Source organism: Suhomyces tanzawaensis, assembly GCF_001661415.1.
Source record: "Suhomyces tanzawaensis NRRL Y-17324 unplaced genomic scaffold CANTAscaffold_2, whole genome shotgun sequence".
Taxonomy (NCBI): Eukaryota; Fungi; Ascomycota; class Pichiomycetes; order Serinales; family Debaryomycetaceae; genus Suhomyces; species Suhomyces tanzawaensis.
Genome location: NW_017963637.1, coordinates 140,773 through 157,625, shown reverse-complemented (window position 1 = coordinate 157,625; position 16,853 = coordinate 140,773). Strand labels below are relative to the sequence as shown.

General features: G+C 46.0%; 8 protein-coding genes across 8 annotated transcripts; 3 read left to right on the top strand and 5 right to left on the bottom strand.

The window, feature by feature from the left end:
- Positions 1-94: 94 nt before the first annotated feature.
- CANTADRAFT_46921 (uncharacterized protein) lies at positions 95-1,429 on the bottom strand (the record flags this gene model as incomplete). The annotated part of the gene is made up of 2 exons (XM_020209398.1): positions 95-604; positions 698-1,429. 2 exons carry the CDS (start codon positions 1,427-1,429, stop codon positions 95-97), a joined length of 1,242 nt encoding a protein of 413 aa, XP_020065631.1.
- Positions 1,430-2,273: 844 nt separating this feature from the next.
- On the top strand, positions 2,274-3,350 carry CANTADRAFT_47914 (mitochondrial 37S ribosomal protein bS1m; the record flags this gene model as incomplete). The annotated part of the gene is made up of 1 exon (XM_020209524.1): positions 2,274-3,350. The coding sequence occupies one exon, from the start codon at positions 2,274-2,276 to the stop codon at positions 3,348-3,350; it is 1,077 nt and encodes a 358-aa protein (XP_020065630.1).
- Positions 3,351-3,611: 261 nt separating this feature from the next.
- On the bottom strand, positions 3,612-5,933 carry CANTADRAFT_36918 (uncharacterized protein; the record flags this gene model as incomplete). Its single annotated transcript, XM_020208703.1, has 3 exons — positions 3,612-3,959; positions 4,212-5,162; positions 5,253-5,933. Coding segments are annotated over 3 exons (1,980 nt in total), but the record flags the coding sequence as incomplete, so codon positions are not given.
- Positions 5,934-6,475: 542 nt separating this feature from the next.
- Positions 6,476-9,025, bottom strand: KIC1 (putative serine/threonine protein kinase; the record flags this gene model as incomplete). The annotated part of the gene is made up of 1 exon (XM_020209311.1): positions 6,476-9,025. One exon carries the CDS (start codon positions 9,023-9,025, stop codon positions 6,476-6,478), a length of 2,550 nt encoding a protein of 849 aa, XP_020065628.1.
- A 1,220-nt stretch (positions 9,026-10,245) lies between these two features.
- On the bottom strand, positions 10,246-11,004 carry CANTADRAFT_88438 (uncharacterized protein; the record flags this gene model as incomplete). Its single annotated transcript, XM_020211450.1, has 1 exon — positions 10,246-11,004. One exon carries the CDS (start codon positions 11,002-11,004, stop codon positions 10,246-10,248), a length of 759 nt encoding a protein of 252 aa, XP_020065627.1.
- Positions 11,005-11,295: 291 nt separating this feature from the next.
- On the top strand, positions 11,296-12,567 carry CANTADRAFT_20090 (uncharacterized protein; the record flags this gene model as incomplete). The annotated part of the gene is made up of 1 exon (XM_020206516.1): positions 11,296-12,567. The coding sequence occupies one exon, from the start codon at positions 11,296-11,298 to the stop codon at positions 12,565-12,567; it is 1,272 nt and encodes a 423-aa protein (XP_020065626.1).
- Positions 12,568-12,613: 46 nt separating this feature from the next.
- On the bottom strand, positions 12,614-13,399 carry CANTADRAFT_4532 (acetate uptake transporter family protein; the record flags this gene model as incomplete). Its single annotated transcript, XM_020209200.1, has 1 exon — positions 12,614-13,399. One exon carries the CDS (start codon positions 13,397-13,399, stop codon positions 12,614-12,616), a length of 786 nt encoding a protein of 261 aa, XP_020065625.1.
- Positions 13,400-14,711: 1,312 nt separating this feature from the next.
- LAS1 (rRNA-processing protein) lies at positions 14,712-16,145 on the top strand (the record flags this gene model as incomplete). Its single annotated transcript, XM_020208722.1, has 2 exons — positions 14,712-15,710; positions 15,774-16,145. Coding segments are annotated over 2 exons (1,371 nt in total), but the record flags the coding sequence as incomplete, so codon positions are not given.
- Positions 16,146-16,853: the final 708 nt, after the last annotated feature.

Sequence of the window (16,853 nt, the reverse complement as noted above, 5' to 3'; positions counted from 1 at the left end):
ATCCCGGTCATTTTATTGCTATCAGAACGAGTACTTCATCAATAGTCTAGATAAGTTTATTATTGCTAGCAGTGCTGGCTCATGTATATAATATTTACAGTGTGGGGGCTCTAAGGAAATTGAACAATTGCTTATTGAAGCCCGTAGGGTTGTCAAGATAAAGGTGATGACCAGCATGGGAAATAATACCATAGGATGCTAAATCTTTGTTGTACCTTTTCTGAGAAAGCACATTAATTTCTTCTTTCATTCTCAATCCAGCATGGGAATCCATCCAGTCACGATCTCCATACAACCAAAGAGTAGGCAAGTTCATGTTCACAAACTTTTCAGGACACCTGTCTAACAATGGCAATCTTGCAAGTGCCCAGAATGCATAGACACGAGTCAAGGCATATTCACCCGAACCTTTTCCGTTGAACACTCTATAAATGTAGTCATGGAAGTACTGGAAGTGCTTTGGGTCTTGGTAGTATAAATGACCAAATCTGGAGGTGGTCCACCCACCCATCATTTTAGATTTCATAGGTCCAGCATTACGGACAAACGAAAAGATCGAAACGTCGCTGTTCCATAAGGACTGGAAAATCCGGCCCGTTCTTGACTGCACTGTTTGGTCCACTCTGGCCTCAATTCCCACCTTCTTAAATCCCAACTCGTCATACAAGATTTCTTCCCCAGCTGGGCCATCATGAACTTGTTCTCCTGCGGGAAGTTGTTCAATGCCAGCTTCATTTTGCAGTTGTACATCTTGGTCGTCTGCACCTGGCGCAGGGTTGTTCTTGAGCAAAGAATATCTGTTCCTCTCGACACCGCAAGGGCTTATCAAAACCAATTTATCGATCAAGTTGTTCTTGTTGTACTTCAAGGTGTAGGCACAACTTAAGTAGCCACCGAACGAGTGACCCAACAACGTGAAGTTGTTAATTTTCCGCTTTTTCCTCCATTCTTCAATCCCGTCTATGAACCAGTCTTCGGTCTTGAGGATATCTTCCTTGGAATTGGAGTAATTTGGAAATTTGGTTCTGGACGAGAACCCGAAACCTGGCAAGTCGATGGCATGGATTCTGATTCCGGGAATCGACGACAACGAGTCAAAGTTGTCGATGAAAAGCCCAAGCGATGCAGCGTACCCGTGGACAAGAACTACGTCTAAGTTCTTTGGAGACTGTTCATTGGGTGGGTTTTTGTTCTCAATGAAGAGCTCATGGATGTACTTGCCGTCTCCCACGTCGGTGTTGATCAACTTGGCAGTCCTGGTTCCGTCTGATTCAGGGAAAAACGGAAGTATAGAAAGCAACCTGCTTTCTACAAGTTCATCTGAGTAGTTGCCACGCCAGGCATGGTTGATCCAGTCGCTGAAGGACTTCTTCCAGGTAATAACAGGGCGAGGCAATTTGGTAGGAGGACTGGAGGCTTCTTCCGACATGGAGTGGGACCAGAATGGAAAGAAAAGAAGGTGGTTTGGGGTGGCACTGGGCGGTATTTTGCCACTAGCGATGATGGAACGAGCCCAGCTGAGATGGTAGCGCGCGCGGAGATAGGCTAGATAAGCCCGTCAAAAGAACCAAGAGGGTGCTGCAGAACTGGCAAGTGTACAAGACTTTAATACACAGGCAAAGGTGCAACCATTAGAGGGCGTCGAACAGAAGTTCATATGGTATGTGTTGGAGGATGTGGATTGGTCCTTTCGTAATAGTTCACTGACTACTGTTGCTGCATTCAGTTAGAAACATTCAGTATATAATATTGAAGAAAATTAATCGAAAGCTGAAGAAACCGCAGTTATGATGCAAGGATTGGGAGGTGCACTTCAGACTATTTGCTGAAGATCAAGCATCGACTAACGCTTGTCTTCAAATAATATCAATAGAATTAGACGTTATGAATATTAAGGTAGAATTATCCACTCACATCAGGAATAGAAGACTAATTGAGGCGATTCAATAGCATGAGAAGGAATCACTTCCATCAAGAGATTGTAAATTGCCACAGCTGCAATCATTTTCCTGTTTTGCACTCAAGGTAAGATGAAGCACTTAGAATAAATTATTCTGAGCAGTTATTTCACGCAGAAATTCTCCAAAGGTGGCTAGCCCAAAAAGGACACCACTTTCGCGTTACCTGCCACGATACCCCCGCTGGAAGTCTGTCTGTCTTTTCCATCCAACTCTAGCATTTTCGCAGTCTGGAAACTGGCCAAAGCTGCGTGCGCGCACCACCTGAAAAATCTTAAATCTTCAACATCACCACTGGAGTTAAACCACTACAAGATGAATAGCCAAGAATTGTTCAACTTGGTCAAGAACTCCAAGTTAGCTCAGGTGGCCACACCTCTCCTGAAGAACATAAGAGGCAAATCAGCTGTTCCCACCCACCAAATCATCTACACTCCCAAATCCTCCGCCATAAGATCCAACTTCGGGATCAAGACCACCTTGCCCAAGCAGATCGGAAACTCCCACATCGCCTTCAATGACATCGACAACTACAAGAACATGCCCGACGTCGAGAAGTTCTCGGGAAAGTTGCATAACCGGTTGAAGTTCCAAGAAACCGGCTTGGTGTTAAGAAACCACTACAGCGAGTCCAACCCATTGTTTCCTTCCAAACAGAACCAGTCGAACTCCAAGCTCAATGATGACAGCATCACCAACAGTCTCAACTTACACGGAAAAGTATCTCCATCGAACGTCAGGGCCATCTTGAAGGAAAACAAGGGAATATACAGAGAGTTCAGACAATGGTTGTCCAAGAACCAACCTCAGGCGTTGCTTTCGCCAATGTCGCAGAGTACTACCCTTGAGTTGTTGAAGAAGTTCTTAGCCTCCAGCGAAAACGTGACCAGAAAGGGTCTCAAGTTGCAAGACTTGATCAAGGCTGACGGTAAGGTCGGTTCTACTGCTATCAGCACCCATATCCAGGGTACTGGTGGTTTTTCATACAACCAGAAGGGAAGATTGACCAACACACCCAACGGTGTTAAGTACGGGGTGGTTGCTCCAGGTAGATTGGTGGGCACCAAGGAAGCTGCCATCGGTGGTTTTGTTGCCGGTGTCAATGAACGTACTACCTTGTTACAACACAACTTTGCCAGAAATTCGCCTGGTAAGCACTCCAGACAATTCATCGTTCCATTCAAGGTCACTGAGGCCGAGATCTCCGAGCAGGGCTCCATAAAGCTCTATGCAGATGGTGTCAAGGCTGGTAAATGGATGCAATCCTCCAACAACGAATCGATTGACAGGTCCAGGTACGAAGCCTCCAATCCAAACTTTGGCTCTGCCAGTGAAAGAAACAAGGCTGAAGGTGAAAACTTGCAGAGATTATTGAACTTGATCATCCAGTGAGCTCACTATCATTTCGCTCCACCCTTGATTAGGTGGTGAAATCTACGGCCTCGGCCTCGTGTATATACAATCGTTATATTAATGTACAGTTACTATAGTACAATGTCGTAAGTTTGGGGTAGCCTGCTAATCGGCTCTTTGATATCCTCTAGTCCAAACAAGTAGCATCTAGAAATTTGTTGCCCATTTGCAGTACTAAGTAGCTCTTTCTTCTTTAATTTCTTCTCTCCGCTTGACCGGTTTGGCGTCGTTCTTGTCTTTCAACTTTCTCTTCTTGGCTGCCAGCGCAGCTATTTTATCACCTCCGGTAACACCGGTCATCTTTTTCTCTTCTTGAACTAACTGGCTTCTTACTTCCTCCGCCAATTTTTCATCCAACTTACCGTCGACTTGATACCATAAATGAAAACTGGCGATTCTTGTCCCAGTGTTGAGAATGGTAGTCATTTTCTCCTGTGCTTTTTCCAAAGGGGGTACACTATTCACAAATATAGGCACGTATTTCGAAGGAATACCGTGGACAGTGAAAGACATTGGAGTGAATTTGACTTCCGGCTCAATGGGCTTTTCAAGTTTCTTGGGTGCAGCCTTTCTAGCTGGCGGCTTTTTCTTTTTAGCAGCCTTACGTGGTGGAAGTTTTCTTGTTTTAGGAGCAGCCTCTTCCTTGATGGCAGGCTCAGTGGTTGATTCCTCATCTTTAGTCTCGTTGCTTTCGGGATGAATGCTTTGGCTCTGAGTATCAGTGCCTTCTTTCTGTTCTGCTGGAGTATCTTCATCCATTTCAATGTCAGAGTCTTGTACTTCAGTCTTCGAAACTTCAGTGGTATTCTCACCACTCTTCTGCTCATCGCTATTATTTACTTTGGAAGTGGTAGCTTCAGTTTCATCAGATTTAGTCTTTTCTGTTTCAGCTTCCGCATTTGCAGCTGCAATTCTTTCCTCTTCTTCTTTTTGTCTTTGCTCCTCTTCCTTCTTTTTCTCCTCCTCTTTTTTTCTCTCCTCCTCCTCTCTTTCTTTCACCTTTTCATTATACAATTTCAATTTCTGCTCATACACTTCAACCTCTTTCCAGTTGTGCACCCATATAAAACTAACAATCATATCTCTGTTATCATCTTCCTCCTCAGTTCCGTCGTCTTTCTTTATCAATTTTGGAGACAAGACCTCAATGATTGCGTCTTTGGGCAACATGAACCTGACGTTTGCATTTTCCACATACTCAAAAATCAAGGTAGCATTGTTGACGTACTTCTCCTGAAAAGCAGTCAACTTCTGGTCCCTAGGAACTTCTGGCTTTCTCTCTTTTTTCTCTTTCAAAGGTCTTCTGTATCCATTTGAATCGGTGGTATTCAGTTGGAACAAATATGCATGGTGGGGTTGTGGCCCCATTTCTCTGGCTCTTTTGATATATCCTTGGAACGTAACGATCTGCTGAGGAGAAGCGGAACCCAGTGCAACAATTTTCATTAACTTGTTCAAAGATTCATCTTGCCTAGCGATTGCATTCAAGTTGGAAATCATAATTGTGTTCTCAATGGATTGCATATTGGTCAAATCACTTTTTGGAGCTGGTGCAGGTGTTGATGACGGTGCGGTTGTTGGTGGTTTAGGAGTAGTTGTGGTTGAGGAGCTGGCACCTAATTGAAGAGAAGGTTTTACAGCAGATGTGGTAGGAGTGGACGGAGCTGATCTGTTCAAGGTCGAAGTAGGTGGTTGGGTAGTGGTTGGTTGAAAACCTCCAGGACGACTTGCAGAGCTGCCTGAAAGTAGGAATGAAGGTGGTTTGGGAGTGCTTGAGACTCCGATACTAGGCTTCACCACGCCATTTGCTGGTGTGGAAACAGTAGTTGTAGTTGGAACAGCTGGATACGCTGGTGGGGGGAGAGTGGCAGGTTTAGCCACCGGAGTACTCGTGGGGATTGGTGGCTTTGGTGTGCTAGCAGGTGCAGAAGTAGCTAAACCTGTTGTGCTACTGGTGGTGTTTGAGGAGTTGAAAGACCCAAGTGGCTTAGCTGGAACTGTAGTTGAGCTGAGTGGAGATGGATTTTGTGGAGTGTCCTTCTGGTCTTTTGTTTCTTTGTCCTTTTCCTTGTCCTTGTTCTTCTTCTCGGATCTTTCGTCCTTTGCAATGAATAGTCTGATTTCAAAGGAGTGAGGCCCCAATGTGAGCGATGCATCACAAAGTTTGACCATTACATCTCTCGCACTAAGGTCCAAGCTCAAAATGGGCTCCCTATCATTGAGAATGTCGTCACGCAACGTCTTTGGGATGGGCTTGTCCTGCTCCGCGAGCTTTTTAGCATATGAGCTTTGCTTGACCCAGTAGAGTCTGAACATGGGGCACAAGAACACATATGTGAATCGTGATTTCATCAACGAACGGTACAACACTCCCGTATCCTTGATGGTGAGTGGCATTTTGAGCACATCTTCATAGTGTCCGTGGGGTGGAGAATTGTACGACACTGGCATTCCTGACACCACATCGAACGGTCTGACGATAGCCTGCGAGAGTTGCTTCTGCTCCGTCTCGATCTGCTCTCTTCTGGCCGACGTGATACGTCGTCTCATACGAGGGGGCATGGCTGTTGGTGGTAAGTGTTGATACTCATTGAGTTGCCTCGCGGTATAGTGCTGTAGTGTGTGCAGGAAAAATAGGTCTGAATAATGAGGTTGGAAGAAATGGTATGAAAGGGCGTGAAATAGGTCTAAAAGATTAATTTGGTCCGTGGGGAGCAGAAATGGATATTAAGGCTTCTGTTATTAGAGAATAATATCATGCAATTAAAAGAGAAAATTTAGCACACTTAGTTGAAAAATTATAGTGCACTCTTTTGTGATTTTAGACCAGTTTCACTCATGGTAAAAATGGCAAAAGGATAGTGTTTTTACTAAACGGACGTTATCCTTCTATCACGAGCCTACTAACAGTACATTTACTTAAATTTTATTCTGAATTTTGCAAGCCTTCCATTTTGAAATGACGGATTTACCATAGGCACACTCAGGTTTTCTGAAATATTCTAGAGTTTAATTTTGGGACTATGAATATAAACCACTGACTTAAAGTGTATTTGTGCTAAAAAGTGAATCCGATATACTATTGAAAAGAATGTGGCGAGAGCTCAGAGGTTCTCCTCTAAAGAGTCGAGTCCCTGGTTGAATAACCTAATCATCATGTCCAATTCGTTGACCAATTTCAGTTTGGGGGTTGAATCGATGAAAAAGTCCCCGTTAATCTGAGGAATCACAGGAAACTTTGTACCTTGCAAGTTGGTAGACAGTGCTGCTGCAGAGGGTGCAATAGATGATACTGAAGAAACACTGCTTCTAGGTAAGAACAAATTCGCTCCCGTCAAATTCTGATTGGATGAAACAGGAGTGGTGTTAGTTGATGAGCCAGAAAGAGATGGTTTTTTGGGTGGAGCAATCGACATTTGTCTAAGACCAGAGGTCTCTGTTTTATCCTTGGCTTGCTCATTTTCCTTGTCAATTTCCTGTTCTCCGTGAATAAATGGATGCTCCTTTTCAGTCACGGGTGTCATAGTCAAAGGAACATGTCCGACTTGAGATGGATTGATACCAAACTGGTTAATATTTTCATCTTGACCACCTTGTTCAAACTGCTCGTTAGTCAATGCTGATAAAGGATTAAACGTATTGGATGGGGTAGGCATCTGAATATGGAAGCCGGCTCTGCTTCTTTTACCCTTGCTAGGTATCGATGAAGCAGTGCTTGTTGCTTGAGAAATGGAGCCTGATGCTGTTGGAGGTTGTACTGCCCCCGCCGGTGTTGGAGTCGTCCCAGTGTTTCCTGTTTCTGCATTCAATTTGAAATTGATCGGTTGTAATAAGGGATTTGCATTGTTCTGTAATGCTTTCATAGACTTTGAGGGAGAGCCGGTAGCATTTGCAAGTCCTGCGGAACTTAATAGAGCCGAAGTTTGAGGAGGCTTTGGCGATGGAGTCTTCAAATTACTATGAACAGAATATGGGGGTGTGTGAGGAGTAGTACCCTGTGTTTGTACCAGTTGCAGCTGATTTTGACCTTGCAGTTCACCAGCGGGTATCGTATTGAGTGTGTTTGAATTGCCGCCAGTGCTGCTAAGAGAGTTGGATATGGTCTTCTTTCTGGGTCTATTACTTGTGGACGTAGAACCAAACCTAGATTCTAATTTCCCTGATGCTGATTGTGAATGATATAATGTAGGTGGCTTATTAAGTGGAGGATGTGCACTATTAAGTGCAGTAGATGACGTAGAATTGAAATTGGCTAGGTTGTCCATATCTGGGATTTCGATGGTGGGCGAGTCAGTACGTTCTTCATATGCAGATATTGCTTTGGGAATTTCATAGAGTCCACCGTTAGATGGTGGTGAAGTTTCTGCTTCATCTTCAAACAACATCTGCAATGACTTAGGGATTTCATTGGAGGGGACCGAAGGTCTTGTCATGGTAGAATTGGAGATGTTTGCCGTTCTGTTTAAGGTCGAAGAGTAGGGATTCAAGGTGGAAGTGTTTCCACTGGTACCATAGGTGTTGTGACCCAATTGTAACGTTGGCAACGTTGGATAGGAATCTTGAACCGAATCTTCGTTGTAGTAAGTGTCATCCACTTTCTCCAAGTCAATGTCGTTCTCTATGATATATTCTTTACTGCTGAGTGAGTCGAAGTCCCATTTGACCTGGATTTGATTCGTGGTGGTGCTATCTCCTGGCAAATGGTCCAGGCTTCCATGGATGGCATTTTCGATCTGGTTGGCCTTGTGGTCGTCTTCGTTCTCAGGAATTCCATCCTCCAAGCTGACAAATACCGAGTCTCGAGAGGAATTGTGATCTCTCCACAACAAGTATCTGGAAATAACCTCCTTTAATATTGGCTTAGGGTAGTTCTTGTAAAACCTGACTAATTTACACTTCATTAATTCGTCTGCCGAGAGTCTTTCTTCGGGATTTTCGTCCAAACATAATGCAATACACTCCTTCAATGCAGCGGAGTATTCTCTTCCCTCTAGTCTTGGTGGTGTTGACTTGGAGATCAACTGCATGGCCCACATGGCGTCCTTATCGCAATAAGGCGGGTTTCCAGTGGCTATTTCGTACAATGTAATTCCCAATGACCAGATATCCGCTTTGCTGTTGTAGGCATCGCCTTCACGGATGACTTCTGGGGCCATCCAGTACGGGGTTCCTGCCATGGTTGTTCTTTTCAAGGCGCTGGAGGTGATTTTGGCTGCCACGCCGAAATCACACAACTCGACGTTTCCCTCCTTTGTAATCAATACGTTGGCAGCCTTGATGTCTCGATGGATCACCCCCAACTTGTGGACGGCGCTCAAGGCGTACAAAACCTCGCGGAGGATGACTCCAATGTACTTCTCCTCGAAGACACCAGCCTTGAGGAGGGTCCGCAATGAGCCTCCGGCACAGTAGTCCATGATGATCCAGAGTTTGGTGTCGTTCAAGAACGACCCGTAGTAGTGGGTGACGTTGGGCACGTTCTTCAACTCGGCAAGGAACTGGATTTCCAGCTGGACATCGGCCACCTCGTCTTCTTCGGTGTCGAGGTTCAACACCTTGATGGCTACCACTTGCTTGGTCTGCTTGTTGTAACCCTTGTAGACGACACCAAACTTGCCTCTGCCGACCACCTCTGTTCGTTTATAGAGGGACATGCTCATGGTGGTAGGGACCCACTGGGTGCTGTGCTAGTGGTGCTGGGAGAGGTACGGGTCACAGTCGCTGTTTGGGGCGGCGATGTGTCTGTGGGGACGATTGATGCTGGGAGTAGGGACCTCACGGCAGCACTGGTGCTAATGAATGTGAGAGTGGTGGGGGAAGTGAATAGTTCTACGCGCGCAGGGATCAGATCGGGCTAGCGAGCCAGTCGCACTACGTAGGGAGAATTGGCTAGGGAGGTAGTTTATGAACGTGGATCGCTACAAACATCACTGGTCGTGGTGCTTCTTTCGGTGAAGGTTCACCACTTCTCTTGTATGTGTCTTACTGCTCCGGCTGGCCCTGTCAGCTAGATTGTGGGTTAGTAACACTGCTGTATCCTTAGTTCTGGCTCGTGTAGGTGTCCTGTATGCTGTACCGAGACTCTGCGCAGTGGGAAGCGGTAGTGAGTGGATTTGAGCACCCCCGAGACTATCGTGTGGAGCAGGCCAAACAAGGTTTTAGCGGGACCATAGCCGGCTTCAGACTCGGTGGCAGACGCTGGGGACCAGTTTCCGGCCAAAAATTGCGTTGGCCGCAGCCTCAGGCAATAATATTAATCCCCGAAATTTACTGAGATTGGTACTGTACGCTAGGCTTAGGCAACCTTGCATGTAATAATTTCTATTGTTTCTAATGTCTAACATAAAACGTTAATAGTGATTTTGTCATTTTCTGGTCCGCAAAGCCCACCCGTGAACTCAATTTTAGACCCATAATGACCCAATTTGTCTCCAACTCCTGCGACAATTTTGGGGGCTGCTCAAAATTTAGTGGATTTGATGTCTCCGGTGAAATTGGTTCTTGTTTCCACAGCATAATGACAATTGACACAGAAAGTAGCTGTATCGAGACTGAATTTAACAATGGTTACTAGTAAATATCTTAAGAGCTTCACAAAAGAAGATGCTGATAATTTGGGACTCAATCCCACAGTGTATGCATAGAAACCAATATTTATGTTCCATCAATGGATTCAGAGTACATGTGCGCTATTTTAGCGGGCCCGGGGTAATTGACCCTTCTTTCATCCGGTAATTCAAGTGGTTGGTAGCTGTAGTAGGTAAGTCCTCTTGACCTGTATGGTTGGGAGATGTTGGTATTCGATAAATTCAAGGTAACGATTTGATTCCAAAACAAGCCTTCATTAGACTTGAAACAGATTCAGTTTAAGGCCTCATAAATTGTTCAACTCGTTCAAGTTCTCGATCAAGCTATCGATCTCAGGAAAGTCGGCCTTGAACAACGCTGACTTTTCCGCCACGGTCTTGGGGGTGATTGTGCTCTTGAAGTTCGTTTCATCCACCAAATAAAAGATCAAGAACTCAATGATCTTGAAGTTCAAGTTTTGCTGGGTGTAGACCTTGATGTTGGAATTCGACTTGGGAAGCTCATCGAACGACGCGAGCTTGAACTTGCGGATGAGGATGGAACATCCACCGTTGTCCTCGAAAATCCGGAAGTTCTTCAAGTCCTTGAGGAGGATGTGGATGAGGGTCGAGATGAACGAGATGGTGATTTGGATGGAGAACGTGCCCTGGTCCACCAACACGAGCAAGAGACGCATATTGGACAGACGGCTGAAGAGCTTTCGCAGGCTAGGGTGGATTAAGAGGAGGCCCTGGAGGAGCCTGTTGCAGGTGAGAATGGCTTTGGGATCCACCTCGCGTGGGTCCTTGGCGAGAAACTTGTAGAAATTGATGAGGTAATGGGCCAAGTTGTACTGGAAGTTGTCCTGGAGAGCCACGAAGGTTGCAAGCGACTTTGAGTCGGGAATGCCGCTATTGGTGCTGGTGACGGTGCCTCGTTTGTGCATGGCCACGATCTGGGGAAGGAGCTGCGAAAGAAGCAAGTCCAACTGGTCGATGCCGTGGACCACGTCGGTGAGCTCGGTGGAATCGAGGAGGTCCACGATGTCGAGGATGGTGTCTTCCATGCCTGGCCGCAAAGGTTTCGAGGATTAACAAAACTGTTCTTTATTTATCATATTCACGTTTATGGTATGTTCTCATACAGGCTCGCCTCGCTTCCTGCATACACCGCCCCAACTTCCCCAAGACTATCAACAAGTGCAGGCTATCAGTACTACTCCAGCCAGCCGTACCACGTCACCTCCGGCCCCATTTAGTCCACCACGTCCAAGCAGCCGTCTACAGCCACTCCCCAATCGCCTGCATCCAGCCCTCCTTCTCGCTCGTTCTATGCCCCGCCCGCAACCGCTCCCATAATGGCCAACACTACCCCTTCGTCCATCGTGTTGGGCTGCAGCGTGGCGGTGATCTCTTCCGGGATCCAGTCGCTAGGAATCACGCTCCAGCGCAAGTCGCACCTTCTCCACGCTTCCGACGGTTCAGATCATCACCACATCCACCACCAGCATCACCACCAGCATCACCACAAACACATCCAGCGCCAGAAGCGCAACATGTGGCTCTTTGGGTTCTTGTTATTCATCGTGGCCAACATCTTGGGGTCATTGATCCAGATCTCCACCCTCCCACTCATCATCTTGTCGCCGCTCCAGAGTATCGGCTTGATCTTCAACTCAATTCTCAGCTGCTTGTTGCTCCCTGGCGAGAAATTCACCAGCAAGCTCGGCAGCGGCACCCTATTGATCTCAATAGGGGCGTTCATTATTGCATACAACGGAAACGTTGCGCCAGTCGAAGATGGCAGGCCACCTTCGAACATTGACGAGCGGTTTTCCATGATAGTTACCAAGCTCTTGCGACCAGCGTTTGTATGGTGGTTTTCTGCAACCTTTGTGATGATCGGGGTGCTATTGATCTTCAACTACGTGGTCTTGGCCTCCAGCAAGAAACCTTGCAATTTCCGTAAACTCAATATAGGCAACAAAAGCCACTTCATCAAGGGTATCAACTTCGGGATCATCAGTGGTACCCTTACTGCCCACACCTTCTTGTTTGCAAAGTCCATTATCGATGTGATCATAGAAAGCATATTCAGCAATAAAAAGGGTCAATCATGGCTCCCATCCAAAGACTTTACGCCGTACTTTCTTTTGATTATAATGTTACTGATCATAGGATTCCAACTCACCGCTTTCAATCTTGGGTTGAAGCAAATCCTGACTTCAATTCTTTACCCGTTGTGTTTCTTGATTTACAACTTCTTCAATTTGATTAACGACATCATATTCAACGCCTTGTTAGCAGAACACAAGATCACATATTCACAATTAGCCTGGATCGTCACAGGCTTGGTTGGGGTATTGTTTGGCGTTGTTTTAATTAGTTGGGATAGTGCATTTGGAGGGGATCTCTCGGAAGACATCGATGCAAGCAAAATATCTGATGAATACTTAATGTACAGAGAGTTCCCTTACAATCAGGAGGAAACCACAAAGTTGTTGAGTAACAACCACATCACAGATGCAGACACCAGTCTCAGCTCTGACGAGCAAGTTTACGACTCAACCAACGATCAGAGCAAGCTTTCTTTCGAGCAAAACCAGTTACTAAATTCATTAGATATTTAAATAAGTCAGAGGACAAGAATTAAACAGTTACTTCAGACGCATCAGCTCATCCAAATACAGGAACTTGTATAGGATTAGCAATAAAATAGGAGTTCTGCTTGGTTGCAACACCAGCAAAAGCACAGTACCAGCCACAGCATGCGGTGATCACACAGAATATACCACCGGCCTTAGTAACAGAAGCAGATCCAGTCATGTTGGCTACCGCAAGAAGGATGAAGGCCATGTCCAAAGTCAGGAACAATGCGATGAACATCACCGTAGACTTGAGGGTCAATAGGAGCATAATGAAGGTGAATACGGCCCAGCCCAACAAGAAGAACCCCACGGCGTTTCCCATCTGAACCGGATCATCAGCATACGCTTTGGCGATTCCAAAACTCTCGACAAATATGGCACCATAAGAGAGCCAGAATGATCCATAACTCACAAACGCGGTTGCAGCGAACGTGTTACCAATGACCATTTCCCAGACTCCTGCTAGAAACTGGACCACTCCTCCATAAAAGAACGTCAAGCCAACAACCACGTTTGTGATCTTGACTCCCTGGGCTCCAGCAGTGTATAGGCCCAACACAAAGGTGGTCATGGCGAACGACGCCAATCCCACCGCACTAGCATTTCCGAACTGGTGCTTGGGGTACGGAGCCAAACCAGGGTTCAATGTCCCGGCAAATGCCTCCATGAGCTCGTGGCGAAAGTACTTCTTGTTATCAATAATCACGATTTCGTCGCCATGGCCGTGAAAACGGAGCCGGGAGGTTTGGGGTGCCTCGGACTCTTGGGAATCGGTGGCTTTGGGAGTAGAGTCTATGGACGAATCGTAAGTCATTGCTGGTGGTACCAAGAACAGAGTTTGTCTGGTGTATTTATACCAGGCAATTCATACTAGTCGGAGTTTAACTCGGTGCGGATATACATCAAGGTTTGGAGTCTGCCAGTTCAGGCACAGCCATGCAGCCAACGCTACAATGTGAGAGTATTTGCGGGTGTTGTTCACCATGTATATCTTCTGGATAGCAGCTTACACATCCTCAAGCCGTCCCTATACTCTCCTTTCAAGCAGTTGTACCAGGCATCCATCCTGGCCCTCGGCCCTAACTGTGTATAGATTTTGCGATTTTGCAATACATCCTCGTAAATAGAATGTGGGGTAGTGCACCAGTGGCTTATCACCAGTGGTGCCGGCGTTTGCGCCGGACTTAGGAAGTCAGGCCACCATGGGGCTGGTAGGGTCCATCGGGGGTAAGGACCAGGATGGCAATGGTAGATGTGTCAGTATAGCCAGGACTCAAACTGCACTTATCTTGAGAGCAGGTTTTGTCTACTCTCAGTAGCAGGTTTCGAGTCTCCTGGTAGTTACTCCGTACGAAAAGTATCCACACCGCTGGCTCTGTTATCGCTACTGTCGCTACAATGATGGTACCACTGGCCCATCACGACACCTACACACACTTGTCCCGTTTTTCTCGCTATTTTGACGGTCGGTCTTAGGCCTGAACACCCTCAAGCCCGAGCGAAAACACGCTGGCGGGGATGGAAGGACGAGTCGGTGCCAGCTGCAGCAGCCCAGCTAACTACACACGTCTATGCTAGACGTTAGCTAGCTTCCCCATGGTCCCAGTGCATTTTTATCAACGATTGGACAAGATTCACCAAACCAGTGGTACTATCGCACCAATAGTTATGGTGAATTAACCCACAAAATCCACTGCTAAACAAGTCGGTTTGCGCTTCTTCCCACTGACTGAGAACTGCAAGCTTCTTGTTTCCGGATAGTGTGTGTTTAAGAGCAACTTGGCGAGTGGGAGATCCCCTCCTGCTACCCAATGTCCACCGGCTATAAATTGCGCCGTTTGACAAGGTCATCCCAGATTCACACTAAACCCTCCCGAGCGGTCTCTCAAAGTCTAGGGCCATCTCTACACCCCATAGATCCTATCATTGAATTATTACACCACTTACCTCTCTGCCCATGATGCTCATTGCCGCGACATTGTTGCCAGCTCGCACGTCGCATTTCAGAACCATCCCATTCCAACGACATTACCACCATCGCTTGATCTCCATCCACTATGTCCCTCTCCGAGCCGGCCCAAGAGCCCCTGGCCCTGCCAGACAGGCCATTCACGCCTCTAAAGTACAAGAACCCTACCGTTGTGCCTTACAAGTCATCACAGGAACTCCTTCTTCTCAAAGAATGGTTCTATAACTTCACTCCCGAGACAGACAATCGGTTCAGAGCAGTCCAGCGGGTCAAGGCCATCGCCTCCCGTGGAAGAGTGCCTCATGGAGTGGAGGCAACTTCGTTCCTCACCCTGGTGTGTCTTCTGGACAATGGCACAGTTGACTCCAACTGTGTGCAGTTGGCCTATGCAATGGCCCTCATCAGGTTTGTTAACGGGTTGATAGATCCGTTCCAGCAGTCCCACTATGCTACCCCCATGCACCACATAGCGAAGACCCTCGGACTTCCAACCTTCTTCGTTGAGCTCCGCCATATGGGGACCCATGAGTCGCTTCCGTCCCTTGAATTATGTCGCATAGCCTGTCACAGAGCACTCAATTGGTTGTACGACAACTACTGGATTCATGTGGAAGACGAGGAGCTCTACTACGTGGACTATCAGGTGTCTGCTTCTGGAGAAAACGGCGAAACTCCAGTATTTCGCCAGCAATACGCCAAGAAGTGCGATGCTGTGCAGCTCGTCAGTAACATGAAAACCTACAAGAAATTGAGGAAGGTCAACTTGGATGCCGACCATAAGCCAGTGGGAACCAAGCAGAACGTGGTATTCTGGAAAACCGTCAAGAATATCAAAAAGGTGGTTTCACTTCCGCCTTTCATCCAACACAAAACTTTCAATTCCTTCAACGGGTCTGACTTGCTCGTGGAAGAACTCGTGTTCCACAACTTTTTGATATACAACGCAGAAAAAATCCACGACAAGGAGAAGCTTAAGTTTAATCCGTTATTAATAAAACTATACAAGCCGTTGTTGAATGAGTTGGGTCCTGATGTAATGCTCAAAATTGCCTTCAGGATGCTACATGCCTGCAAGGATTATTTTGAGAGTGCCGACAGCTCCATTTCCATGAATCAAATTAGCCACTCCTTTGAAGCGGTGCAAATGCTTGAATGGGTTAGTTTCATTTGTGAGACCTTAATTGCAACACCGCCAAGCTTTCCATTATTCTATGGCAAGGCCAGTTTTTTGAAGGTTGAGCACAAGACTTTCCCAGGAAGCACTACCATAAAAACCAAGAGCGAATTGCTCGAGTACATATTGGACGAAGTAATTGCTACTTTCAACAAGAACAAAAACGAGAACTTGGAGGTATATTCCAAAATCATAGCCAGTTTGGAGTCCGACTTGAAATCGCCCAAAATCGACGCATTTTCCAGGAAGGTTAAATATATCCGTGATTTTCAAAAATTCCAGGCACCTTCTTTGGATGAGCTCTTGGGGTCCAAGAGAAAGACAGAGGGGGATCACGAAGGGATCAAAAAGCAAAAGGGTGGACAACAATACTTCCTCTTTGAGAAACATAAAAATTGGACGCCTGTTCCATTCGGTGTACCAATATGAGAGAAATATAACAAGCAAGAGGAATCGGGGGCAAATTGGGCAACCCACCACAAGTTACTATGATGGGCTTAAAAAAGCACTAGAACCCAAAGCAGCCAAGATAACGATGTGCCTTCCAAATATTCATGGACCAGTATTGGACCAGTATTGTTTCAAGAAAAGATCAAGATTTTATTTAATGTGCTACGAATTTCCATAAACTTATCAAGAACACGAAGAGAAATATTATTCCGGGCCGGAGCTCTTTACTCCCTATGCTAGCTGTAAGATGTGGACTATTTCCCGGGCCCTTTATAGATTTATAGACCACAATATCTTCACGGCTTCTCTATCTTCCTCCCAGCAATAAGTATAGGCGAAGAGAAAATATTGGGTTTCCTCAATTGTAGTAGCACCTAAATGAGTTTGCAATCGCTAGCCCAACTATTTTTTGTCTCCAAACTGTATCGGATATGTTTGCTGAGTTTCTTCCAATAGCATTCTCAGAAAATTTCACTTCCCTAAGATGCTATCCGGTTAATCATTTGGAACATTGACCAAGAACTCGGTGAGTCAATTGTACTACTTTCTTTTAAACGAAGATTAGTCCTAAGTCAGCAAATATACTTGATAAAACTCACCAATCCCGAAAGCGCATTAAAACTTGGGCTCTACTCTTCACCATTCTAATTATTGACAGCCACTACGAAACGTACA